General features: G+C 45.1%; 2 protein-coding genes across 6 annotated transcripts in view; both read right to left on the bottom strand.

The window, feature by feature from the left end:
* The window catches only part of ANK2 (ankyrin 2), a 371,582-nt gene extending 366,203 nt beyond the window's left edge, over window positions 1-5,379 (bottom strand). The window contains exon 1 of the mRNA XM_074823462.1: window positions 5,272-5,379. Within this exon, the coding sequence (XP_074679563.1) occupies window positions 5,272-5,343 (72 nt within the window). The 5' untranslated portion in view covers window positions 5,344-5,379. The remainder of the gene's footprint in view (window positions 1-5,271) is intronic.
* A 7,295-nt stretch (window positions 5,380-12,674) lies between these two features.
* LARP7 (La ribonucleoprotein 7, transcriptional regulator) overlaps window positions 12,675-27,444 on the bottom strand; it is a 39,000-nt gene continuing 24,230 nt past the window's right edge. For 3 of the 5 annotated variants that reach the window (XM_074823455.1, XM_074823453.1, XM_074823454.1), the window contains exon 13: window positions 23,303-23,733. In XM_074823455.1, coding sequence (XP_074679556.1) covers window positions 23,653-23,733 — 81 coding nt within the window. In that variant the 3' untranslated portion in view covers window positions 23,303-23,652. Of the gene's footprint in view, window positions 12,804-13,486; window positions 13,632-22,462; window positions 23,052-23,302; window positions 23,734-27,444 lie in introns of those variants that run through there. The other 2 variants (XR_012623178.1, XR_012623179.1) reach the window with 2 other exon arrangements.

Below are 27,444 nucleotides of genomic sequence, written 5' to 3'. Positions count from 1 at the left end.
ACTAGTTCCTGCAGTCCCACACACCAACTGAAGTGTTCCCTGTAACAGGTTTTTGTCAAGTCCTAGGTGGAGACCTCATACTGATTAGACCTCATTTGTTGGAGTTTATGTAATCTGACAAGCTGAAAAAATGTGTAATCTGAACATAGAGATGAATTGCTATTGCATCCAAGAGTCACATTTGGCACAATACACATACTTCTTATTTCCAGTGGTCTTGACTCTCCTAGTAACAAGGCATCAGGTAAAACCTGCAGGTCTCATGTTCCACTCTCTTAAGTACTCAAGCGAATGTCTTGCTCTCACAGATTCACAATTTTGCCACAGAAACATCTCCGGAGAAACAGAATGACAGGAGGTCTGTTCTGCAACTTCCCACATCCACACCAGCACTCTTCTTCTGAATACCATGGTGGGTGTTCTCTCTCCTGTTTTGGTTCTCACTCCAAGCCATGAGTTCAGCATTCCAGAATCCTTTATGTCCTTTTGGACATATCTGGATTTCCAAAAACATCCAACCATATTTCTAAAAAAAAAAAAGAGCTTGAATAGGAAAAGGAGGACTTCCAGTTCCAGGCATCATTTTACAGACAGGTCTTTTACTAAAAGAGAATTATATGGAATAAAGGGATTTCAGGGGGATCAATAATGTCATGCCACCAGGAAAATCTACTGTGTGACTGCTGTACATTGCTTGATTATAAGCAACTTTGACTGAGATCAGTTAAATCACAGTAAAAGACACTCCTGCACACTTTCTTTTCGTATCAGACAATGGATTAAGATCATGTATTTATTCATGCCTGCTCAGAGGTGCAGCAGGACAGCAGTACCTAAGTGCCATGGCAGATAACAGAGTGGGACACTTACAGGAGCATTGGTTCTCAAACAAGGACCCCGGAACAGTCTGAGGATCAGTGATGTGGGAATCCCAGCCTGTCTCTTACTCCAAACAAGACAGAAAAGGTGTTTACAGCCGCATGTCTCTCAGCCCAGGAAAGACGGGCAACACCTGTTTATGCATCCTTCTCTTTACTTCATGAAAAATGCTGAAAGATTTGTCCTAGTGCGGTGCAGCAAAACTCTGGAGCATCTAATACCTTCACGAAACTGAAAAACTATTTCTTGCCTAGCTGTAACATCGACTTTATTTCTATGGATGACATGTTGTCATGTCTAAGCTATCTGTACACTGAACTGCTTGCACAGTATGATATATTCGGATACCTGTACCTCAGTTTAATTTTCACTTTTCTCTTTAGAATGCAGGAAAGTCACTAGATACTATTCAGCCCTTGAAAGCATCAACAACCTTAGTGAGAGGATATTCCATCTCTTCTAGTAAAGGTGTTCTTTAGATTCTTTACTAAATCATAAAACTAGTATTGTCTGATACAGTATTCACAAATTTTAGTATTGCTGACCTGTTTCTACTTAACCAGACAAATACTCACCTCAAGTCCAAAGCACTATATGACCTTAATTTTACGTTGCCCTGTAAACAGTTCTATTATTATTGTACGTTTTTCCTCCAAATGAGTTAGGCAGCTTGCAATTACAATGGATTAAAAATATTTCTTAGACAACAGATAGTAAGAGGAGGGGTTTATCCCTGTCCCCTTTATTTTGCTCACAGAAACTCACTCACATAAAATCCCAGTGCCAAATTAAACAGGATTCCCCACTGAAATCTTTTGGTTGTTCAAAGGACCAGAACTGAACCCTAATGTGATCTCTATCCTTTTGTACCTTCAGTCATTTCTTTTTTACTTTGAACAACTTCTAACCTATCAGTCAGGTCCTAATACATTAACCTGATTCTGTTCCTCTGAAGCCAGCTTGATTTTACAATGTGGAGGGTCATCAGAAACGGCAATGCACCTTGGGGATACACTTGTGGTGCCTGAGGAGGGCGTCCGGCATAGTAGACCCTGCTGCACATGTGGAGTTCAAATACTGGAATAGCTTCCACAGCGGCTGGAAGAGGGACCCACCTGCCAAACAGGCAATGGGAGAGCCAGAAAAGGCTTCATTTAATCATGGGTCCATGTCACAACATCACCCAGCATCTCGGTCCTTCCCTCCAATACTATTTTTGTTGTTTTGTTTCTTCCACAGATCAAGCATTCTGATGCAAGACACTTAGTATTTGATTTGCAAATTTTATTAATATGGTTGTATTTTTTTAATGTGAGGATAAGTGCTCAAATATTCTTTTGACAAGTACAGCCTTGACAACTAGAAGGAAAAAAAATGGAAATAACTCACAAATACCAATGAGAAATGAGAAAAACAACATCCATCCTATTCCAAACACGATGGTCTCCAATGGTGTCATTTACAATAGCTTGTCTTTTTGTTCAGTACCTTCTTGAGCTTTACATCACAAATTTCACTGGTATCTGACTGCGGTAGTTGACTCCTCAAGGTGTACCATTTAAGTTGTGCTTACAGGACAACTCAGGTGTTTAAGGTAAAATACAGTTCTTGCTAAAACAGATTCACAGCTAACAGATGCAAATAATGGCCTCAGTTCTGCAAGTGTCCCCAAATACATATTTAACATGAAGAACAGATTCAAAGAGCTCTTAAATTAACTGAAATAGTAAAAACTCCACTAATATCGTTTCAGTTCAAACGGCTTCTTCAGTGACTTTCACTGCCAAGCTGCAAGACCAGACTAGCCTCAAGGACCTCTGGGAGGCCCCTGTGTAGCGGCAATTCAGCATGTTGCTGATTTCAGTTTTCATTAAGGGCTATTGTAGTAAGCGCGTTGTGATAACAAAACAGTCAGTACAATGGTTTCAAGCAGATGCGTTCCCTTCCCTTTTGTTTTGTACTCCCCCAAATCTACTCTCCTTCCCTCCTAAGGATGCAGGAGATGCTTGGTAAAGTGGGAGGCTTTTAGTGATTTATAGAAAAATTGATTTGACTTCAGCTATTACTGTGTTCTTTACCTTGGTCTTGAGTAGCACTGCGCATTTATTCATGGACTTTTAAATTCCTGTGAAGGTCACCCAAGAAGCTCTATGTATGCTACCTTGTTAAGGGCAGCAAAAATCCAAATGAATAACAGACTCTGCCACAGTCATAGTTCAGAAATATATCTGATGAGCTATTTCTTTCTATACGCAATTAAAAATAGTTCTAAATATAGAGTGGACAAAATGCATAGGAAGACAGCAAAACAACTGTAGTAGTCAATTTTTTTCATGAGTGATTTCTGCATACTAATATAGGATTATTACATCACTGTTTCATTCTCATGTAAAATGAATAACCCCTTGAGAAGTCAATTCAGAACCCTCCACACAACGCAGAGGTCTGGGTTTGCCACGGGATGTGCTGGATCCTTCGTCAGCGGTGTATTTCAGTACGGGGCAGGGGCTGCTCTGCTTTGCCCCTGGCTGCCCTGTTACTTTCTCAATAAAGCAAATTATCCCTGCATTTAAAACTACCAAACCAAAAGCAGCTTGCCGGTCTAGTAGGGCTTCCTGTCCCTTTGTCTCCTTCAGAGGCTAGTGGCAACCGCTTGTTATCAAGCCCTATTAACGGTGATAATTGCTTGCTGTTAAAAAGCAATAACTGGCAGCCTCATGTTTCCCATGCTGCTGAGGAGGTTTGAAACAAGCAGGATCATCACAGGAAGGGAGCTGTCACTGAGGGTCTCGGTCACTGCTTGGAAGGATACCCACCGCCCACCCGGTTCCAAATGTAAGCACACAGAATAAGTTATATGCAAACAGAAGTCAGGTTTCAGGAGGAATCCCGGTGCCTGAGGTCTTCATCACCAGGCTTTTCCTTTAGTACCTGGAACTTCTTTTCCCTCCCTGACGCTCTTCATCTGTCCTGCTGGTACTGCCGATGGCGCCTAGGACAGATCGCCAATGAACTGGAGAGATCCCTGTTCGCTTTTCTCCCTCCTAAAACCAAACTTAAGTTACTAAAATCAGACAGGTTTTTTTCTTCCAGTTTCCAGCAGGGAAGGAACAGGAAGTGCCAAAATACGTGGGGGTGAAGGGGGCGGCTGTTCTTGTGGCATTTCCAGCCGGGGTCAGAAGCAAACCCACACAAAGGCCTTTTTGCCTAAGTTCCCCAGCCCAAACTTCTAGCGTGTAAGGGGCTTGACAAGTTTAGACACTCCTCCAAACTTTCAGATGCCTGTCCCCACAGCAGACCCCCGAGATTTCCTCGTCAACGGTACCGCCAGCTTCTCAGTGAAAATGAAAAAAAAAAAAGGAACAGGATGGGATGTATATTTAGGTTTAAGTCTGAGTACATACATACTATGCTAATTTGATTACTCATCGGGAATCCTCCTTTGCGACAGCTTTTTTTTTATTAATCTTAACACAGTAACGTTACAGCCTTAGCAGGAAAGAGCAAATCGAACACGCAGCACTGTTTCCCTCCATTTGTGCCTCTCCCATTTTCAGGAGACACGAAGCGCTCATGGCATGAACCCCCCCAGGACCCCCAGCAGCTCGGCGCGCCGGCCCAGCCAGGCAGCAAACGTCAAACTACTCCTGCGACCAACTTCACCGTTCCAAATGTAAATCAATGCAGCAGCCGCCGCGAACCAGAGCTCTCGTCTTGCAAGGGGGTAGATGCTAGCAGAACAGCGTTGCATGCAGCAAGAGCGGGAACAGCCGCTTGAAAATTGCTGCATTACGTTAATTAAGATTTTATTCATGCCTTTCGATACGCTCTGCTACAGCAGTAACGCACCGCACAAACGCACCGCGCTGCACCACCACTGCTCACAACCGTGTGAAGTTACACCCGCGCGTGTGTGTGTGGACCCGCTTTCCGCTGTGTGTGTGGCTGCACCGGCACACCTGCGCAGGTGCGCTGCCTCCAACAATTTCGGGGTGGGTGAGGGATTTTTTTGTTATTTTACGCGAGGTTTTTTATTGACTGACAAGCAGAACATAAAAGCACGCACCCCCCCACCCCTCCCCCTGTACTTTCGGGCCGCTGGGGTCCCTGTATTTCCGCTCCCCCCCGCCCACCGGGGCTCCGTGTCCCCGCTCTCGTGCTCTCCGCGGGGCGTGGGGGGGGATCCCCCCGCTGCAGCCCCGCTGGCTCCCGGCCCCGGGCCGCGGCGAGAGCCGTCGCCCCCCTCGGTGGGGGGGGTCCCTCCCCGGCGGGCTCCGCCACACGTCCCCCCTCGCCGCCGCACCTGCCGCCCGCGCAGGCGCGGCCCCACGCGGGGAGCGGGGCGGGGGGGCCGCGGACACGCGTGTCGCCGCCGCCGCGGCGCGCACCCACCTGGCGAAGGCGCGGCGGGCCGGCGGGGGGCGAGGGCCCGCCTCCCGGCGCGGGGGGCGCGGGGGAAGCCATCTTCTCGCCCCGCGGCTCCTTCCCGCCGGCGCCCGCCTCTCCTCAGCCCCGCGGCCGGCGGCGCCCCGCGGCCGCCACCATGGCGGGGCCCCACGGCCCGGCCCCGGCCCCGGCCCCGGCGGCCGCCGCGGGAGGGGGGCGGGGTGGGGAGGGGGGAGCGGGGGTGACCTTCCCGGGCCGGCCGGCGGCGGGGCCGCTGCCTGGGCTCTGCTGCAGCGCGGCCGCACGCCCGGCCCCTGCGCGGGTGGGTGTGCGTGCGTGGGCGGGCGAGCGGGCGCGGGGGAGCCGGTGCGGCGCGGCGGGGCGCCGGCGGGCGCGGAGGGGCGCGGATGCGGGGGCCGGGCTCCCGATGAGATCATGGACAGCTCCGCCGCTGCCGGCGAGCGGGCGGCGCCGGGGGACGGGGGGGGGGGGCGGCACGGGGGGAAGGACCCGCCTCGTCCTCGCGCACACACCCCCCACCACACCCCCCCCACGGGCAGGCGCCCCCGCCCCCCCCATACACCCCCTCACACATCCATCCCTCGCACACACACCCGTTCCCTTCCGTCCCCCCACACCCACCCCCTCACATCCATCCCTCGCACCCTTCCCATCTCCCCCAACCCTCCCACACCCACCCTAACCCCGCACAGCCTCCCCCACGCGTGCACCCACGCTCTCCCCACGGACCCCGCCCAGCCCAGCGGCAAGCGGCCACAGCCTGGGCAGCCCCAGGCAGCAGGCAGAACCCACAGGGGCTTTGTTTTAAATTATGACATCTTCTTACACCTTCCCCTCCAGCTCCAAGTTTCAAAATACAGAACAAAAGTGGGGTTTAGGGTTTTGGAAAAATGTGGATATTTTTAGGTGCAATTATCATAATCCTCCACCGTCTGTTTGCACAGAAATGCATGCGGGGTTTTCGAGTGCTGAATGCCTTTTGGTCTTTGTCTGGGTGGAACGCAAAGGGGGAAGCATTACTCCCTGCTGCCTCCATTCAGATATTTGAAGGGCACAAGGGACCCTATAATCAGAGAGTCTGATCTCCTGCATAAGACAGGAATTTCTGGGAATACAATTTCCCTCGGTGACTCCTATAGCAAACCCCAAAACAGCTGGTGGAGCTACAATATACATGTCAGAGAGATGATTTGAAATTGTTGAGTTACAACGAATCCATTATATCCTTAGGCAAGTGGTTCCAACGGTTAATTATACCCACTTCTCTCCAGATTTTAGCCACGGGAGCTTCCTGCACCCCTGCCTGCCTGCCTGGCCAAGGAAACCTTGTGTTTGCATGCATTTAAGTGTGGCACCATGTCACAAATCTTCACCAAAATACCCGTCTAGTTATATAGCGATCTGCGTATTTAAAAAAGTGATCCCCTTTTTCAGCAGAGAAGGAATTCGCTGCTTCACTCAAGTTTCTGTCCAAAGAGAGTCTTGTTCTTTACTACAAGATGTAGGAAAACTGTTAATCAAAAGCATTCCTCTGCAAAACTCGGACTCCCGCCCTACCCCAGGCTCAAGAGCCTGCTCCAGTTTGTGTCATCTTAGCAGCCCTCCTGCTTTCGAGTGCTATTGGCTAAAATCAGATTCAAAAACCACCATGATTTCGATTGCATTAGGGAGATTCTAAATTTACTACCAGCTATTTAAGTTGAAAACTACTTAGTCTTATTTGTGCTGGGATTTAGCCAATACCTTTAGCCCCACCTCCAGCTTCATATCCCTGCATCCCTGCCTTGCTGACACTTTGGCAGCTGGGTCAGCTGGATCCAGCTGCAGGATGATGTTTTTCAGAGGGCTGTTTGCCAGCTGCCCCGAGGGACCTCCGGGCCCTGCTGCAGGAGTGCACGCTGGTGCCAGCCCCAGGCAGGCGGTGGGAGTCCGGGGTGGAGGGAGAAGAAAACCTCCCTTTGAACGGAAACTTGTTTCAGGTTATTATCACATCTTGCTAGGCTGCAAAGACAGTGACACCGAACACAGCCCTATCTTGTCAGAACCACAAATAAATGTATGTCTTCCAGCCAGCCTGGGGAGCTGGCACTCACTCCATCTGTATTTCTCCCATAACTAGCACACGTATTACATTTGTTTCACTCATTCTTAATTTTTACCTAGCCCATAGGCTGTGACTCTGTGCCATAATCTTCCCTTGAACATTACCTACCACTTAACAAAGGCTGAAAGAGTCTCTGTGTTTCTGAGCAGACTGGAAACCGCTCTTGCAGATTTGAAAGGAGGACCACAGCTTTTTGTAACACTTGGCGTGTCTTTTACTGAACAAGAGACACCAGCTGTTTGATGGCAAAATCTGTTATTTCCATTTGTGGAATGTTGCACATACATACGACATTTTTACAAACCCGTACAAAAGAAAGTTCAGACTTAGAGGAGCACAAAACTCAAGCCAAACACAACTGCAAGATACACCTTTCTGTTCACTACAAGAGACTTCACCCTGCTGACCTGCACCTCCTCCATTACCACTCTCCATCTCCTAATATTTCCAGAAGCAATGCCTGCCAATGTCACCGCTGTCACGCAAGGGCATGTCTCCTCCTTGGATCCCTCCAGGGTGCCTGGCACCACAATGCCTCACACACGTCTAACAGGTTTATTCCTGGGAAAGACCAGCACATTTCCAGCCCACTGCGGGCTGGCACCACAGCTGAGGAGCTCGGGAACTCCAGGACCATGGATAGACTGGATGGATCCGGAGGCTAAAGAAGGCTGAGGAGCAATAATAACTCATAGTAAGTGGTGGGACTTGGATACTCAGTCAATGAGAAGGGTGGAGTGGAGGGGATTAGTGGAAAACCAACACAGGCGAGAGGGCAGCAGTGCTCTGGCCATGACTAAATTTCAGGCTGAAGTCTGTGGTATTCAGAGGTGCTGGCAGAGGGTGGCTCCAAGGGACGTTTGTGACACTGTTCCTGTCTTAGATGGTACCAGTCATCCTACCCACATTCAGGGCTAGTTTTCCCTCCTGTTTCCCTGCAAGTCCATTTTACCACTTAACTCCAAAATGAGACTTTTTTTCTCCTTTCCTTTTTCCCAAACCTTTGCCAGGTGGAGGACTTCCCTCACCTCCGCGCTTGGGTACAGCCCATCCCCCAGACTTGCTGGGGGCAGGTGGGAAGAATTCAGGAGGTAGTGCAATTCCCAGGGGGTCTTAGGAAGTTAATCTAGTGAAGAGAAGCTCCTCATGGTCTTTTACTGATATGGCCCATAGCACTGGCTGATTGTGGAAAAATCTCTCTTCTGACCCCAAATAATCCAGAGAGGTTCAACCTTGGGCATGGGGACAGCCCGAAAGAGCCCCAACGCACCCTGTCCTAATTTTGTTTCTGTGGTTGCAACAAATGTCTCAGAGGCAAAAAAAGAGCAAGCTCTGGTAGCCAGTTAGTGCCTTCTGGCAGTAAGGAGGGGAGGAGGAAACCAGCCTGTGTCCTGCTGGTGACCAGTACAAGGCCCTGACATACAGGGTGAAACAATACAGATATATAAAGAATGACCCAATTTTCTCAATTCCTCTATTGTCTTTCTTATGGCGACATCGCTTTGGGCATGATTTCCCAGCCAGCCTGTGCCCTGCTTGAAGAGGAGGACTGACAGTGATGCAGGTAGTGATTCAGCGCTGCTTGGCTTGGAATAATTGAGGAGAGCATGAAAGGATGACATTCATCTATGTCAATTAAAGCTCTTTGGGGACCTTGCTTCAGCAGAGGATCACGTGTGCTTGGGACTTGCCTCTCTACAGTCCATCTTCTGTGCCACGTGCCCCCCCCTCTGCAGGATGTTCAGCGCACTGTCCTTCGCCTAACGCTCCTTCACAAAGCATCCTCCAGCTTGAAGGACACACACCTCCGCCATCTCTGCCAGACCTGATACGTAGCTTAGAAGCCGTAGCCCAAACAGGTCAAGTGCATGGTATGTGCATGTGAGATACATGCACATCAGCCAAGAAAAAAAAATAGATCTCACACTTCTTAACTTCACTGGAGCACAGCCCATTTTTTCACTGCTGATCCAACTTTATCTTTCCACCTCAGAGGTACAAAAATGGCCCTAAAGTGAGAGGGAGGTGTCTGGTGGAAAAACAGCAGTCGGCTGGTGTGTAATGGCTGCCACAGATTCAGCTCTGAATAGCCTCAGCAGGGACGGACGATCCTCTCTCGTGTCCCCACCAAGGCTACTCAGATGCCATGATTCAAAGCCCTGCTACTTGGCTTTGGCTTCAGCCAGAGGTCTGTGCCAGCAGGAGCTGGGGAGAGTGCTGGAAGAGGAGCACAGAGAGAAGCAGAGGGGAAAATCTGGCTGAAAATTAGATGCAGTACAGAGTGGTTGTGATTTTCAGGACCGCCTAAGGGACTTGGATGACCAACTCCTATTTAATTGGGCATTATAATTTTCTAGGCATCTTTGAAAACCTCTGCCAAGACTTACAACCCATTAATTTTCATCCCAACACACAGTACAAGCTTCACCTTAATGAAGAAAACCTCTTTTCTGCTCAAAGTATTGAGTTTTTGTGACTAGGACATCTCTATTTCTAAGCTGCCCTTGTGTCCTCGGTTATATTCTCTCTATACTTTGATACTAACTCTAATATTGTTCCATTTCTTATTGATCTCTCCAGGTCCCAGATTAAACTGCATTCCTGTACACAGCCTGCTAACAGACCTCCAGCCTTATTTCCACCATTTAATGAACCCTCTGCTGTGCCTGGGAGTTAAAATCCCCCGTTAGCACAGCTTTGCCCTTTTGCCTGCTTTTTCACTTGGGCAGTGATTTTACACTCCAGTTCTTTTTAGATGAACAGCCTGTAAGATTCATATGACCAGTTTTCTTGCTGAAATATTTCTAGTATTGGGCCATAAGCAATTTACCGTTATCCTCTGAACAGACTCTACCCTTCAAAGCTCAGGGTTGCTCGAGGAATATTATTCCTGGGGAAAAAAAAAAAAAAAAAAGAGCCAGGTTACTCAGCCCTTCTGACTTTGTACCTGACAGGAGGACCCTGAGGTTATCAGAACAGTTAGCAGAGAATTAACAGCTGGGTATGATACAGAGAAATGATTACAGATGAATGAGCTTGACCTCATCCTTGCCAGTCTCTACTGGAGGGGACTGATGCTGTGTTACATATACAGATCATCTACTTTCACACCCTCACCAGAAGAAGATAAAATTTGCAGAGTGCTGCAGCAAGCAGCATGGCTGCTCTTGCTTGTTATGCCCTGAATTGCTTTTTTTTTTTTTTTTTTTTTTTTGTACAGCAATGCTACATTGCCAGCAACAATCCCTTTGGGTAAGAGCCCTCCTCTTGTTTTTTTTAATTTGCCAAATGTGACTGGCAAAAAGCTGAGCTGCTTTCTCGGGTAGCATCATCTATATTGCTCTCTTCAGTTAAAAAACATCAATCCACACGATCTAGAGATGTACCAGTGAGACAGCCTGCGAGATATTTGTGGTGGCTGATGCCTAGCAGCCTGCGCTACAGCTTTGCAGCGCAGCCACGCAATGCGATGCACCGCCTCATAAAATCATCTTGTGTGGCATGTTCGAGAAGAGTGCTGCTTGCAGACAGGTCTGCAGACAAAGCAGGAGCACCATGGAAACTGCTCGAGAACAAAAGCACTGCAGAAAGGGTAGAAACAGCGAGCTGTGCCACGACCTGTGAGGAATGCCCACAGTACTTCTCTTTGCCTTGCGTTCAACTCCCAGAGCCACAGCCCCTGCCACACAGAACTGAACTGTAACCTGCCCAGGGAGTTCAGCGGGGTCAGGGTTCCACCTCCTCGTCTCCGATAAAGAAAACAGGAATTGGTACAAGCAGATACTGATTTTGCACAGAATTGTGTTTTCTATCCCCAAGGTGATGATGTAAAGAAGGGCAGTCTGTGGGAAATACAGAGAAAGAGAATTTACCCCTTAGCAGGTGTCACCAAGGACTGAAAAAGAGCCTACGAAAAGGGATAATAAAGTAGGAGTTAAAAGCACTTTGCACTCCAGAGGCTCAGGGGCCATTTCAGGGAAGTTTCAGCATCTGTTTATCCATTTTTTTTCCTCTTCCCTGGGTACCAACTGCCAGTGCTGCTGGAGATGGGGTGCTGAGCTCAAGGAAACCTCAGTCCCACTGGGTATATGGCTGCTCTTACTTGTTCTTCCTTTTAACGTCTGCTGTTAGCCAAATCTTGATCTAATTTATTTTAAGACAACTGTATGGAGCAATACCAGCTCATTTCAGCTAACAGAGTCCATACCTTTTTCATCTACCGGTTGTAGCGGAGCCTACAGGAGGACTCAGATTGTACTGGCAGGAAGCTGACATACCAAGTCTGACACATGTTGTCTCCTTTTTTAGGGAACAGCTTAAACGTGGTGTAACTGTAGCTTTTGGTCTAGAAATTTCGAAGAATGACAATTTTATTTACTCATAAGTGGGAAATGATGTGGTATTTATAGAACTTGTGGGTTTTCCCCCATATTACATTTTGATGCCCATGATAAGTACCAGGAAACAACCTCTAGCAATTCCCACACTGCTTGTATTGATGTCAAAAGGCCACTGCATGACATTGCCAGTTCTTTTTCCTCTCCAGTGGCTCCAAGTCTCAGTGACAGACGAATACAAAACAGATGGGATGGTGGCAGAACCTCATCAGATGGACCCGATGGGCCTCAAGCTGCCGACGGTAATGCATAGATTAGTGTCACATAATGCTAGGCTTTGTATTGTGGTATCAAAAGACACACAGTGGCTTTAGTATTTCGTCTTGTCCTGTCCTGATGTCAGGATCCTCGGTTTGATTTTGACATCATGTAGAAGATAGGCTTAAGAAGCTGCATCTATATTTCTGTGTCTCTATCAGCTTCCTGTGGTAAGCTTCAAAGCAGCAAGAGACACTTCTCCACTGCATGAAAAAGCTTTTTGAATCACTGCATTTAAAATCAGACCAAAAACCTCAATTTTTGACCAAAACGAGTATTAGGTCTTGCTAGATTTTTGTCAAGTGTACTTCTTAAATATTATCTCACATATAATTACTTAATAGCCATACTACTTGGGAAATAACTCTTTGCATTTGGCTATAGCAACACTTTTGACATTTCCATTCAGGCCAAGAGATCCCTGCAAGCTATTCTGTGAGTACCTACAGAAAAGCGACATCACTGAAAAATAATGTCTTTACTTTCTGACAAAATTACTCCTTGTCTTTTCCACAGCAGACATGGGATGTTTCCAAGAAATACTGCAGTCACAAAACCAAGTCAGCTTGCTGAGGCCAAGAACATTATTCAGCTTCTCCGTGACCTGTGGCTGCACGTGCAGCCCCCTGCAGAAGGGTCTGTCCTGCCTGATGCGAGGGGCCGGCAGCAGCTCCCAGTGCTCAGCACCTTGCAGCTGTGAATCCCAGGTCATCTCTCTCTCTCCTTAAGGATGCTCACGCCTCTTTTGCAGGGTAGACCTAGAAGAGTATCAGAAACAACAGGGAAGTACAACACCACTATGAATATGTTCAATGGGAATTAGCTATTAGGATTTTTTGGTGTTATTACTATTCTATACGTGTAACTCTTAACTTTCTGCATCACCATATGTTGCCCTTTCCTAGCTGTGTCATGTTGCAAGGCTGCTTCGAGTCACCACCCTCATCTGCAGGCATTCCTTCACATCCCTTGGTGCTGGGATGCTGCTGAGACCAGGAAAGCCTGTCCCAGCACTCCCCCGGGAGTCATGCCTTCCCTACGCTTCTCCAGGGAGATCATGGCAAGAGAGGAAGAGATTGCACCGCCTCTGCCAGGGGAAAACAGAGCCTGTCACACCAGCTCGCCCCTCACTATTACGTCTGGCTCAGAAAACATCTTGGTATGCTAAAAGAAGTCAACGCCACAAAACCGGAAAGCTCCTTTCACTTAGGAAGCTGAGATGCTCAGTCAAGCTCCAGCTGGTGTCAGCCAAGTTGTCCAAGGGTCTGGCAGACCAGCCTCTCTCTCAGGAGTTTTCTGGTACATCCAGCTTTAGGCGTGATGCAAACCCCATGAGAACAGCTCCCTGTGGTATGTTGTCACTTCTAATTTCCATCATTGCTAAAAGCAGACAGTGCTGAGACTTGGGGGAAAAAATGTTTTAAAAATTAACCCTTCTAACCTGGGTTGGGACCTCCTGGTACCATCCCTGGAACAGCTTCCACCTTCCCATCCACAGCCAGCCAGCAGCTCCAATCCCCTCGGTCCTCCTGCTTCTGCCACTGCCAGGTTCACCATGTATGTGCTGCTGCCTGCGGCGTTTGGGTCTCCACCTGTACACAACAGAGGCACCAGTGTCTGCTTTGCTACCTCTTGCACTGAAGTAGCAAAAGCCATTATATTTAGAAAGTGTTTCAAGCCAGGTACTCCAACTTTTCCTAGTAAACTCTCTGCTTCTCAGTTTAGTTTTTGACACAGCTTGTTTGACTCCATCTCCATTCGGCCACAAGCAGTGTGACAGCAATGTGCCTCCTTCCAAGCCTGTTTCATGTCTTTTCCAAAGAGGCAAAGCAACGGATGAGACAGCCATCGCGATCCGGAAAGGCGGAGATTGCCGATAGCAGAACTGGTGCGAGACAACTGGATTAACATCTGCCCACACAGCAGGACACACTGCCTGCCACCCAGCAGCCTTCACATCGGGCTAGTGGAGAGAAATAAGATTTTCCTGGGTGACAAGCTTTTTCCAGCACAGGATGCCAGTCTGATGTTGCAGAAAACACTACCCTTCTCTCAGCCTTACCTACCACCAGCTGCAGCTGGAATACCTCCATTTCCCTACATAAATTGCCACCTCACATCCAAACACCAAGTTCTTGCCTCCATATATGATGTGACTGCACTCAGCATTAGCCTACACAGCCATACCTCCCTGTGGTGAAAGCATCAGCCGTTCCTTTCCGATACAAACTCCACAGAAAGTTTTCTAAGGGACTCTTTCTTCTGCTTGCACCATTCAATGCCTACCAGCTATCAGCTGCTTTAATGTATTTGAACATTCCTTAAAACTGTTGCTTTCACACATCAAAGAGGCAAGTATAGACAATTTAAGACAACATAAACGCAAGTACCTGACCAACAAAGGAAGAAAGTACGAGTTAAAAAGAGTGGGCCATGTTGTCAGGTTTCCCTAAAGGAAAGAGTCCAACCCAGCTGCAAGCAACATGTCTCCAGCCATGATGAAATAATCTGACAACAAATGGGACAAAATACAGCACAGGAGTTGTAATCAGGGCATCTGAAATGGGGGATGGTGCCAAACAGGCTTAAAAACTGCAAAATGATTCCATGTGTATCTCCCTGCTGGAAGCTGCAGATGACCCACTCTGCCACTGTAGCTGTATCTATATATAGTTGCAAAGAGAGAGAGATATATATGGCTATAGAATTTTTTATATATATAGTCTAAAACCAATTAGGCTGCACAGCTGCATGTTTCAATACCCAAATAACTTTAAATATTTTGCTCCCAATTCAAATTGTATTATTGTTTTTTCCATCAGTGTAAGAACGCTGCAACAGACCTGGCTGAGAGCAGCAGGGTTTCAGACACACTTGTGGTCAGGAGATGATGAGAGCACTAGAAGGAAAGGGGTTCACCTTTAATTGGCATCCAGGACACCAGTGACAAAGAGAGAAGGAATGGGCACAGAAGGACAGGAAAGGAAAAAGAACATTATGTGAATCAATAGGAAAAGGGAAATTACTTCCTTCTTGCTTAGCTTTCAGGAGACTCACTGTGGTTTTCCCACAGTTGTCATTTTTGGTGTAAGAGCAGTTCTGGCATAAATGCAGACGTTGGGTGCCCAGCTGGGCAGCCACTGGCAGGGCAGGGAGTGGAATCAGGGCACAGACCAGAGCTGCCAGTTTGAGACCCTCGTCACTGTCTCAACAACCCTTAGTGAAAAGCATAAAACACTGAGTCATCTACTCATCTCAATCGTCTGGCTGTTCTAAGAGCAAAATAAACCACTGTCAAGTGGAAAATCCAGGAGATGCGGTTGTTTGATACTCTCTCCATTGCTCTAGGCACAGAGTTTAATCTACCTCTTCACATCTGACACGAGAGGTGAATCCAACACAGACCAGAAAACACCTCAGAGCTACTGCTGGGAGAAGATGGGGGGAAATTACTTGAGGATGAATTGTGGTGGCATAAATAATAAGCTTTGAGTGGATATTTCAGTGCAAGTCAAGGAATTTCAGTGAATTCAAAATTCAGCTTTCAGTTTTGAATGTTAAATGTCAGAATTCAAAAAAAGAAAAAAGATATTTATAATATCAAAGCAGCATTGTATGAAAGAGATTAATTATGCCTGAAACTTTCGCTAAATTAATGGATAGATGTTTCTGTATCTGCCATAGTGTAAGACACTAGAAGAAAGCCTACAGCTACAACATGGAGAATAACAAAGAAAAACGTAACATAAAAGGCAGACGGAACTGGCTTCTGCCTTTTTATTAACAGTGACCTAACTTTGCTTTTGGAGCTGTACTCAAACACGGGCTCCCATTAACACTCTGCACTGATAGGGAAAAGAGGTGAAAGGATGGGCCTGTGTTGACTGAATTGGTTTTACAGCAGTGGATGACCCCGAAGCAAGCACACAGCATGGCTGAGCTCACCTCTGCCCACCTCCATGCAGAACTTGTCTGCACTGAAAAAACACCACATTTTCTTAAGGCCATGCCAGGTAAAAGCCACTGTGAAGACAGACTTTAGCTTGTAATTGGTGAGAGAAAAGTCCCATCTTGTAAGTTACCTTACAATAAAATTGAATTGATTTTTATACAAGAATAACTGATATATATTACTTGCCATAAAGGAGGAAACTCAGGGGTTTTGGTTTTAGAATAAGGCTCTTTTCAGTGAGTGTGATGTTCAGACTAGACAGCACAGGCCATTTCTGAACCAGGTTTTATTAGTCTGACTAAACTGAGCCAACAGGTCAAGTACACTTTGCATTTGTGCACGTGAAAGAGGTCTTCTAGGCTAAACCTTGCCAGAAGTTATCTACTGAGGCACCAGATATGATGGACAAGATCTGAGGGAACAGCTGTATTCCCAAAACACTCACCAAACAAATATTACACAAAACACTAGGTAACAAAAAGCCTCTTTTCATAACAAAACCACATTTCGGTGTGCAGCAGGTGAGGGAAAAGAAAGCAAACAGAAATAGCAGCCATGATGGGAAAAACAAAACAAAGGAGAAAACTGCATAAAGCACAAAGGCAAAAAGGTATTCAACCATCGCTGCTCCATACATTAATTATTTAGAGGGTGGGAGAACTGGAACACGCTCCCTCCGCAGAGACAAGGAGTCAGGGAGCTGCCTACTTTTATATTAGTTGTGCTCTTTTGCTTTTGGTGACAAGGAAGAACGTGTGTAACCTGCATCCCACATATCATGATGTATCCAGTTAGCAGAGATCTCTCTGTTGATGAAATTTCCACATTTATCTGGTCTGTTATTGACTGTGAAGAGTAATTCAGTGCCAAACTACCCAAATTTCTCTGCGGATAGCTCTGCTAGCTGAGGCAGGGGGAGGTATTCAACCCAGATGCAAGTAGTTTTAGCTACCCTTGGAGAAGTATTTTCCCAGCTTGATGAAAATCTCTCCTGTATGTACTAGAAAAGCATCTTTTTGGTCCATCAGAGGCAGCAGATGAGAGCTGGGGCTTCTGGCTGGTGCCTGAGGACCCTGCGTCCCACCACCAGGCCACTGCAAGTTCCCTGGGAACACAGAGCACTTCTTTTCCCCCTCAAAATTACGTATATAGCTTCATCTACGTGATGAGCCAAGGGTGTAAGGCACAAGAAAACACAGCGGATGCAAAGCTGCCCTGAGCTTTGCACTGTGCCTGCCGCGCAGGGCAGCGTGTGGCAGCTTTGCCCTCTGCTGGCCAGAGCCTCCGCGGGGTCCCCGGGAGCCCGGTCCCGGGCAACAGCCCCCCGGCTCCACGGGCAGCCCCCGGGGCTGCCAACCCCATCCCCGGTCTTCCTCAGGCCAGCAGAGCAAGGATTAGATACACAAAGAGACCTAGTGAGTCGTCAGCTTGTGGTAGTGGCCCTTCACAGGGAACAGCCGTACCTAAAGGTCTAGAAAAGGAGTAGAATAAAAAACTCTTAAGTGTGATGGAGCCAGAACCTCTGTCCCAGCCCCGCAAAAGGTGAGAGAGAAACGGGGTACGTTAAATGACCTTAAGGTAAAGTCACACCACACTGGAAGGCTTTTCTCAGACTCATCACACTCCTCACTTTATTCCAGGTCTTTTGCACAAATCGTTAGGATTGAACAATGTAATTAGACATTTGGAAACGGCGTCACTTGCAGCCAGCTACCGCCGAGGGGTGTGCAGGGTCAGGGCGCTGCGACACAGCTTGGGAACAGAAACCCGCTGCAGAAACGCCTGCGGGCCCTCTGCCCACGCGGCTGGGCCGTCCTTTGCTTTCAAGTGCCAGGGCTGGTATGTCCCTTCCCTTTACCGTTCTCCCACTTCTTTTCACCCTCGGGTGTTCGTTTGGTTCCACTCAAAATGGGGTAAGGCAATAAAACCGCAGCAGTGATGAGAGTGTTTATCTAGCTCAAAACGAGTCGCCTTAGCAACAGCAAGCAAAGCTCTCCCATGCTCTCCTGCCTTCCTATTCTCCTGGTTTTGCAGCAATCGGTGTGCCTGGGGTAACAGCTATGCATGCTAAGTACGCCATCAATGCCGCTTCCAGCAAAGGGAGGCATGAATAGGAAAGCTGGCCCAGCTCTGCTTGTAAACTAACAAAAACCTGTGGGTTGGCAAGGACCCCGGAGAATTGGCCGGCACTGGCAGCTCCCCAGTTCAAAGGATTCACCTACCACTGTAACAGCCACCGCTCGCTTTGAAGACGAGTCTAAGAGCCCCCCAGCTCTGTAGCTCTCTGTCACCTACAGCTCCATTAGGGAGTGACCCTTTGAGGATGAAGACCTCATGAAGTCATGAAGACCAATGAGAAGATCTGTAGGGTAGGTCTGATTACACATTCAACCAGTATCTGAACATCAACGATTCTGGACACAGTGACTTTCTGCAAAGCCCAAGCACTACACCACGCAGCAAGTACTCGTTTGCAGCACTTCTGGTCAATGCCTGGCAACTGTACACCCAGGGTGGGTACTTCAGCCAGGCACATAGGGCGTGCTTACACATGATGGCTTCCTCAGCAATGAAGTCACCTTAAAATTTCTAACCATTATTTGTCCAGATCCTTGGGGTCGCATGGTTTACAGCGGGCTCCCAGGGACTGCTGCACGGCAGGACCTGCAGGCTCAGAGGCAGGCACGAGCAGCCCTGGTGAGAGGCAGGACAATCTCCTAGGCCAGCGTTGCTGTCAAAGAGACAGACTGATAATCCCATCTTCATGACACAACATAAAGCAGCTAGAAATATTTTTTTTCCCTTTGTAAAATTAATCAAGTATGTTCCCCCAGACATTTCTCTTAACACCCTGACAAAACACAAAGTAAAGGCCGAAAACCAAAATATGACAGCTGTGCACTTGCATTTAAAACAAATGTTCTTCAATACTTGCAGGACCAAACTTCTGCTACAAGAGAAGGAAATGCATTCGGAATATAATACCACTGGTACTAATACAGCTAGTTCACTCCCTGAACATCCCAGGTTAGCAAGCCATTTTCCTCCATTACAGCACCACAACTGACATGAAGAAAGCACATTTAATGCTAGGAAGAATATTCCACTTTTGGTATAGAGCAACTTCTTTAACACCATCCACTGAAACCTAATCACTTGCAGGTAAGATAACCATATTACTTCCCCACTCAGGCTCATTTCAAAGTCACCCAAGCATACCTTATCTAATTATTTTTTACATCATTATGCAGCATTATTCCCATGATTTAATCATGTCTAAGATCATTAGACACTATGGTACCATAAGTAAGCAATTACAACACTGACCTATGTTCTAGGGGACCTGAGCAGGCAAGTGCCTTTGTCATTTATCAGAGGGTCGTTTTCTGATTTGATTTAGACCCTCTCTAGAAAAAGATAATTTACTTACCTGCCAGCTTTCAAGGACTGCCTTGAAGTCTGGTTTAAACTAGGATACACAGTACATCTTGGGAAAAAAAAAAAGCAACAAAATGTACACACCAGTATTAGATGTGTAAGATAAACCAGGTTAAACAGGCAATGTTAAATCAGACTTGGTCAGATGGTTAAAAAATGAAAGAATTAAGTTAACAAAGAGAAGGGCATAGTCTTTGGGACTACTGCATGCCAACAGAGGAGGCAGATAAAGATTTAGGAAGTTCTCTCACAGCAGACACCCACGCCCCAGACAAGAGCACTCTGGCATCTCACGATAACTCAAGTCTCCTGTGGGAACTGTAATTCAGTGCAAATTTTTTTTTCCAGACTTTTTGCTTGCTCCAGGTGACATTGAGGACAGTCAAACAAGAAACTTAAAAATTAACACAAGGTGCAAAATCAGAAGTAAAGAAGCTTTTCTATGCTGCAGGGACAGGCAGAAAGGGCAACAGGGTACAAGCATCATGCCATGTGTGGGGTACTGCACTGCTGGCTACTGAAAACCCACAGGTCTGGTAATCGTGGAGTATCAGGCTGCTGCTCTTGAGCATGGGTGTTTTATGAAAACCACAGTCTTCCTTCCAGCACTTTTACCGCAGAAACACAGCTTGTGGGAGGCAGTCACAAAATGGGAGGACACGTATCTGAAGATGCGGGTAGTGTGAGTGTCCCTTAGAGGTGTGCAGTGGCTCTGCGCTGAGAGCAAGGAGGCCCTGCTGCCCTCTTTCTGCACCGCTGAGATCCTTCACTCATTAAAAATGACTCTTTCTTGCCATCACACTCACCACTGCACACCTCTGTTCCCATCCTCCTCCCCTTCCTCATGCCCCCTTACTTCCAAGCTCTTTATATGTACAAAGCCCAACACAACAGAGCCCTGGTCCCAGTCAGCAAGTTGGCATCACTAAGGTAACCACAACAGTCCTTGCTAAAAGACAACAGTACTCACAAGGCCAATCTCTAAGCTTGGAAATGTTGCATCAGAGGAGAAATCAAAGAAGGCTTCAGAGAGACAAGATCATGGATGATGAGATCTACAATCATCAAACATTACTTTTACTTTTTTTTTTTTTAAAAAAACCAGAACTCTCTTTTTAATTGAAGACCCAAATTATGCATGTTCTACTGGCATCAAAGGCCTCACAGAGGTCAGAGTTACAGGCCTGCTGCTGTCACGCACAGTCTGCAACCAGCGGAAGAGGTAAAAACGTAAGCACTAAAAATAATTTCAGATTCAGTCCTATGCTGGGTCATGAAGAGCAGAATCGATGCTGGTTTTTGCTCCAGGCAGATTTATGTGTTTCAGAACACTCAACAGTCAAGGGAGACAAATCAGCAAAACCATATGAGCAGTTCAAAGTTATAAATTCCTATAGTTTCACAGTATAATCCTGATTTTTAAAATAAAATGTGGTATTTCAGGGGGGAGGAAAAAAGTCACTGTTGGAAGTTCCTAGGAGTGGATGAACCTAGAGAAAAATGGTAAAGCAGAAAATTTAATTGTAAGCAACAAGCCAAACCACTGGAGGTAAATGTGTCAGACTTCGCTAAAGGCACCCTCCATTGGTAACGTCAAATATGAAGTACCTTTTGGGGTGCAACTCTTGGGATGGTAAAACGCAACAGATGGACTCCTCAGCATATGTTGACAGGGAGGGCTAACAGCAGCAGATATTAACTGTCATGTGTACTTAAAGACAAAAAAATACACATTCTGGCATACTTAAGAATCCAAGCTTCTTTTGTAAAAGCATATAGACCATACTCTCCATACATTACTTCTGCAGCAAGGAGCAAAAATTCTACTATTAACGTCTTCAGAAAGAACTATACACCACCCTTTCCTGCTGAAGATTTCTGCACTAATTTGGAAAAAGGAGAAAAAGAAAACTGATGTTTAATTGTAAATACTTAACCTATATAAATATGGAAAGGAACAGAAAGGTGACTTCTCTTGCTATGCGTTCAAGTCAGGAATTATTAATAAAAGAGCAAAAATCCAAAACCTGTGCTTTTGCAATTCTGCTCCACTCTCCACAAAACATAAAAAGTCTGAATCATTTATGATCTGAATTATTTATAACATGGATGAATTTTTGACTTAAATGAATTTCAGCAGAAAAATCCTAAACATTTTACCCAGAGAAGGCTTTGGGTTTTTTTTCCTTCACATCACAGAAATGGAAAAAAAAAAAAAAAATCTCCCGTCTTTCAGGCAGGATGCCTAGAAGACATTCATTGATCAATACTTTTCATAGCTAGCTATTTCAGTTCTCTCTACTGTGTCATCAAATAGCTTACGCCCCTAGTATAAGAGAAGACTGGAAGATTAAATAATAATAATTAAAAAAATCTTGCAATTGGACTAAAAATCTGCATACTGCTGAAGGCCACACATTGAGGTTAGTTCCTAGCCTTCTCCCCACCTTTCCCCTGCAGTCCCCTGGGAGGAATCGTCCTTACGCAATTTCCAAGAACCATTAGCAAGCTCTTCCCCTCCACCCCCGAAAGTTTGTCTCTTATCTTGCACTTTTTCCCCTCTGTATTTCTGCTATCTTGAGTTTGATCACCGCTATACCCTCTCCATTGATTTGCAGTAATCCTCTCCATTCACTCGCTGGCCGCCCGAGGAGAGGGATGCCGGTGCTGGTGGCTCAGATGCTAATCCGAGTCTTGGCGGGGGGAGGATGGCAAGTGACACGCCGGTGGTACCTGAGCTCACCGACTCTGTAAGCCTACAGTTCCCACTGCTGCTGCATTAGGCTACATCACCAGTAGCAGCACATAAATGGTGCTCCATAAACATTCCTCCCTCTTACCGTGCTGCTTCTCCACGCTATTCTTACCTTGGATAGTTTGATTACTGTTAATATGCTTTGGTACGATCTCTTGAAATGCCACCCCCCCACCCCCCCCTTCTGTTCTCCCTGACTGCAAAGCCACCGTGGGTATTACACCCACACTTCTTTCAAGAATTGAGCAGAAATAATGCATTATTTTCTTAGATAGCGAAAATATACCAGTGTCACCAAACTTTGCTTTATTTTAATATGTATCATTAAAATACCTACACTGCTCCAGTAATTTGATAGCATAGAATTTAAATATGTTAACCTATTTTACCAGCAAAATCTATAGCAGTAAAAATGCCTAGTGTCATTGACAGCTTTCTTCAAGAGACTCTGATGGTATTTTAGGAACGTACTTCTAGTTTCAAAATAACTTGCTCATCTTTCTATTTATAAGGAAGTTTCACACTTTTATAAACCAATGTGTTAGTGTCTTATTTGCCCTGAAATAAAATTCACTAAAACAATCTCACAAATAAACATGTGAATTTATCTTTACATTGATGGAGAGAGCTTTAACAGTAGACTTAGTCATACTGAAGTTCAATCTTTTATATAATTCCTACTTTACTTAGGTTTTTTTGTCTTTTAAATATTGCCAGTCTACAATGAAATACCTTAAAGTGCATTAAGGTTACCATCTTAACTTGTGAACAACACACTTATCTGTAAGTGAGAATTACTTCTGGAGCTAGTTACAGATGTAACAAACAAAGGTTTTCTTATTTCTTCCCCCGAAGATTCTTCTACAAAAAAAAGTCTAAATTCAGTTTAGTGTGCATTTCATGCAAGTAAATTTTCTACCAGACTTCTCAATGACAGATTTTCTGACAGTCCTAGCCACTTAAAAATACATGGAAGATTGTATGGTCATTCTACTGTATTTTTGAACAATCTGATGGACTAAACAGAGACCTAGAGAGGTTTATTTAGCATTAACCAGTTTTATTATTTATAGTGTCATAAAGCAGACTGAAGAATTAGAGATGCACAAATGAAAATTTCTTAAGCATTTTATTTCATAACCTAGTGTATAAAACTTCAACATACAAAAAAACCAAAAACCAAAACAACAAAACCAGAAGTGAACTAAAGCAAGATCTCTTAATACATTTTCTCCAGAAAGCTTTACCTAAAGGCTCAGAAGCAGTAAACATTCAGCCTATTTCAAAATGGGATTCAGAACAATCTTCATACTTGCAGTCTGCAGAATTATGAATCAAACAGACCGGGCTTTGATGCCTTCTTAGAAACAGTTTAGTTGCTGTAAGCAGTGGTGTCTGTGGGATTTTTCAGTTGGATTTTTTTAAATACTTAGTTCACTTTCAAGATCACAATTAGTCTTGGTTAGTTATCTTCAGTGAAGCGAATATGTTTACTTGTTTGTTGAGTCTTTTCAAGTCTCATTCTTTCAGCTTTAGCAATCAACTGCAAACAGGAAAAATAATGTAGAAAAGATTAGAGAAAAATTATACTGTTATGGTTTTATCTCACAATCACGAATATTAGTCACTGATTTACCGAACTTCATAAGAAAAAGCTAAATCTTTGAACAGCTGTTCAAAGCTGTACAGCTGACAAAAAAAAAAGCTAAAGAAGTTAAAGTAGTCCTGATAAAATTTCTTTCAGTATTGCCTCAGACCCATCAAAAATAGTAAGGCATCTCTCCAATCTCTGGACAGTGCAGCATCTTTCATTCCATCCCTTCTTCCTCCCAGTATGGTTGAAGGGAACAAAAAATCCCCAAACACAGTCTCATACAGTAAGTTAAAAAACCCTCTACCCTTTTATTGGATTCACGGTGTTACTGATGTAAGAAAAACAAGGTTAGAACATAAAAAATGCCTTATGAATATTGTGTCATTTTCTACACTCAGCAAAGAAACAAAATCACTGAAATCCAGATGGGGGCCATCCTTCAGGCTGGGAAAACAGGACAACACGTATCACAAGCCTGCTGAGAATTAACCTCAAGAAATAACAGGGTGGCTTGGAGGAACATTGATGCTAGGAATCCCTAACTCAAAACCCCATCTGACCAGGGATTTGTTTCTTTTCAGTTGCATTTTGGGGAGATTCATTACTAGGGTACCTGGTTAGCCTGCTCCCAATACAGAGCAGTGAGAAATGCTCTTGTGGAAAATAACTAATCTTCTAATTTTCAACTCCTGTGTACTGTATCTTCAGACAGAAAACAAAACACTACAAACAACATTAAAAGCATACTTGTTTTTAAAGCATCCATACTAGAACATTCACAGATTTAACCACAGTACTGCAACAAAAGTCATACTAATACCCAAAAGCGAACGTGAAAGCAGTGTTTCTGCAATAACCCACTAAGATTCCTTAACCATAAGCAAGAGCTCATGAGGTAACTGGTACATGAATAAGATCAGGGGGAAAAAAAGCAACCGACCGAACCAACCAACCTAAAATGCAAGGAACAAGACAGGCTGCCTACTCTGAATAAGAACTGAGAAAGCAGGAAACTCCTGTGAACCTAGGCACATCTGCAACACACCAGCATAAATCAGCATCAACTTATCTGATGGAGATTACTAAAACATATTAGCTGATGCTGAGATAAAGGGGCACTTGCTCACCAGGCAGTTCAGTAAAGAGTCTGCACTGAAGAGATTTGACAAGTTTCACATATAAATCAAATTATGTACTATTTATCCACATGACTATGGTCACAGATGTGTCCTGCAGACATTGCACCTCATACACAGCATGGAAGTGCAAGGTGTGCTGCTGCACTGATGACAGCAGTAAGGAATTACACTTTACACTGTTGTTGCATGGATGCGCTGTTTGCTGTGCTGCAATATAATTACACTACCAGTTTTACCGGTACGTCCCCCTGCGCCCCTCCAGCATTTAACTTGACTGAAATCCTTAACATGTTCTCAACCGTGTCACACCGTAAGTTCTGGTAGGTGACTTTCTCAACCATTCTCCAGAAATCAAATTGATTGAAAGATGTAACTAAGCATTACTTTTACTCTCTGGTATCTGAAAAAAATGGATTAAATGAGTTAAACTCTAAAAAGAAGCAGGAATACAGTGACTCATTAGCCCAACATATGGGAAGGAGAATAAGCACTGGAAGGAAAGCTCTGAGATGTGAACTGCCCAGGTCGTATCAGTGAGTGTTTCTATACCAGCACCTCAGAATTTGCAAGAGGCATCAAGGATTCACATTTTCAGCTAATCAATCCAGTATCGGCACCTATTTCTATGCATACCACTCTTCATGTCTCCAAATAGGTACCCAGTCCCTCCACAGATACCAGCTTTAGAGAACCAGGGAAAGGGGCTTATTTGTGACCTCTCCCAGGGGCGCACAGACAGGGAACTGCTCAGTCTTGCAAGGACACAGCCCTGAGCCCCAGGCATAATCAGAAGAGAATAGTGCGTGCTGTGCCCATGCATTCCCACTATCCTCCTTTTCCATATATTCTGCAAATTATTCCACCCTTCACAAATACCCAATTCTCACTTCCTCAGCAAATGCCTTTCACTTCTACCACCACTCCCATCGTCCTTTCCTTCTGTATAAGGGGGTGTACAAAGTGTAAACTAGGTTCAGCAGCACCTCCACCCAGAAGACAAGTACCCCCAGGTGGAAAGCTTGCAGGAACTCAGGCCTTCCCTTTGTGAACAGAAGACTTTAATCAATCTAGAGAGTTTAAGGCTACACACTGATGAATAGCTTTAGGTCTGCATAAACTGGCATTGCCCTAAAGAAACAGTTCTGGCAAGAAAGTTTTTCATCTGTATCATTAAATCACTGAGGTTGTTTTATCATGCAGCTGAACAACAGAGGAAAGAGAACGTGGATTTGGAAGGAGCAGCAGAGGGGAGCACAGAGATGACAATCAACAACCAGGCCTGAGAAAAGCCCTTTTAACTCCAAGGGATGGCTAGGCATTAGTTAAAAGTTCTGGGGAACCTTGGGATATCTAGTCTCTTTTGGACATATAGTTTATTATACGAACTATGCCAGAGAAAGTAAAAAAACTCTACCACTTTTTTTTTCTTCTTTTGTTGCAGAGAGGAGGCATTAGCCAGAAACCCTCTGCTGAAGTGATCATAAACCCCTATCCTCACACGCCACAGGACCCATCACAGCAAAGCCGAGCAAGCCTATACTTTTTAGAACACATAGAAAAGAGAGGAATCTCAGACTGCTTGAGGTTACATTCAAAAGTATCTCTGTGCTCTGTTACTGTGTACTGCCTGTACCATGATGCAGTCCATGCAACAACATCTATGGTCATTATTACTATAAATACTCACATTGACATCATTGCAGGTATATAGCTTATATGAATATAACTTTTAAGCTTACATTTAAACACTAATTGAAAGAAAGTATAAGATGCTGCCTTTATTATAAGTATAAAACAGCTAATAGGCAAATGCTTATCTTCAGAGAGATCCTGTAAGGGACTTAAAAACCTATAATAGAATAGATCTTTACCAGAAAGATACACTAATGGCAAATTCAGCTGTGCATGATTATGAAACATCGTATTTCTTTTTTCCTTCCTTTTATTGTGACCTTCAAAAAAAGTCAATTTACGAGAAATTTCGAAGAATTTTCAAACAAAACATTAAAATTAATGAACAGAGAAAGAAACACTGTTTTTCTTATTATCAGTCTCTATTTCTGGAATATAGACTGTCCAAAAGTAACGAAAGAGTTAAGAGTTATTGAGTACAGCGAGGCATTCTTTTCTTGATGTTTTGCTTAACAGCTTTAGCATTTAAATAGTATTCACTTAGCTTTGAAGTTAACACCTCCCAGTGCTGCAAGGTGATGGGTAAGGGGGAGGAGCAGAAGTTTGCATCCTTGCTGATGCTATTGTTAGGCAGAACTGAAGACAGTTTATATTTGCAAGCCTAGATGAGGTACATTACTGGCCAATTTACACCAGTTTGGTCAACAAATACCAATCCTTAAAAGATGAAGAACAGAAACTTGAGAGCAGGGCACCTACAGTCCAAATTAAAGTCAAAGGTGCCACTGGCATCTTTTGTTTAAAAAAGTAAAAGTACATTTAAAAAAACTGAAAAACCTCCCCACCAAACCCTGTCAGCACTCAGTAAATGGCTCTAAAGCTGTACGGT

Source organism: Strix aluco, chromosome 4 (assembly GCF_031877795.1).
Source record: "Strix aluco isolate bStrAlu1 chromosome 4, bStrAlu1.hap1, whole genome shotgun sequence".
NCBI classification, from domain to species: Eukaryota; Metazoa; Chordata; class Aves; order Strigiformes; family Strigidae; genus Strix; species Strix aluco.
This window is presented reverse-complemented; position numbering and strand designations above follow the sequence as displayed.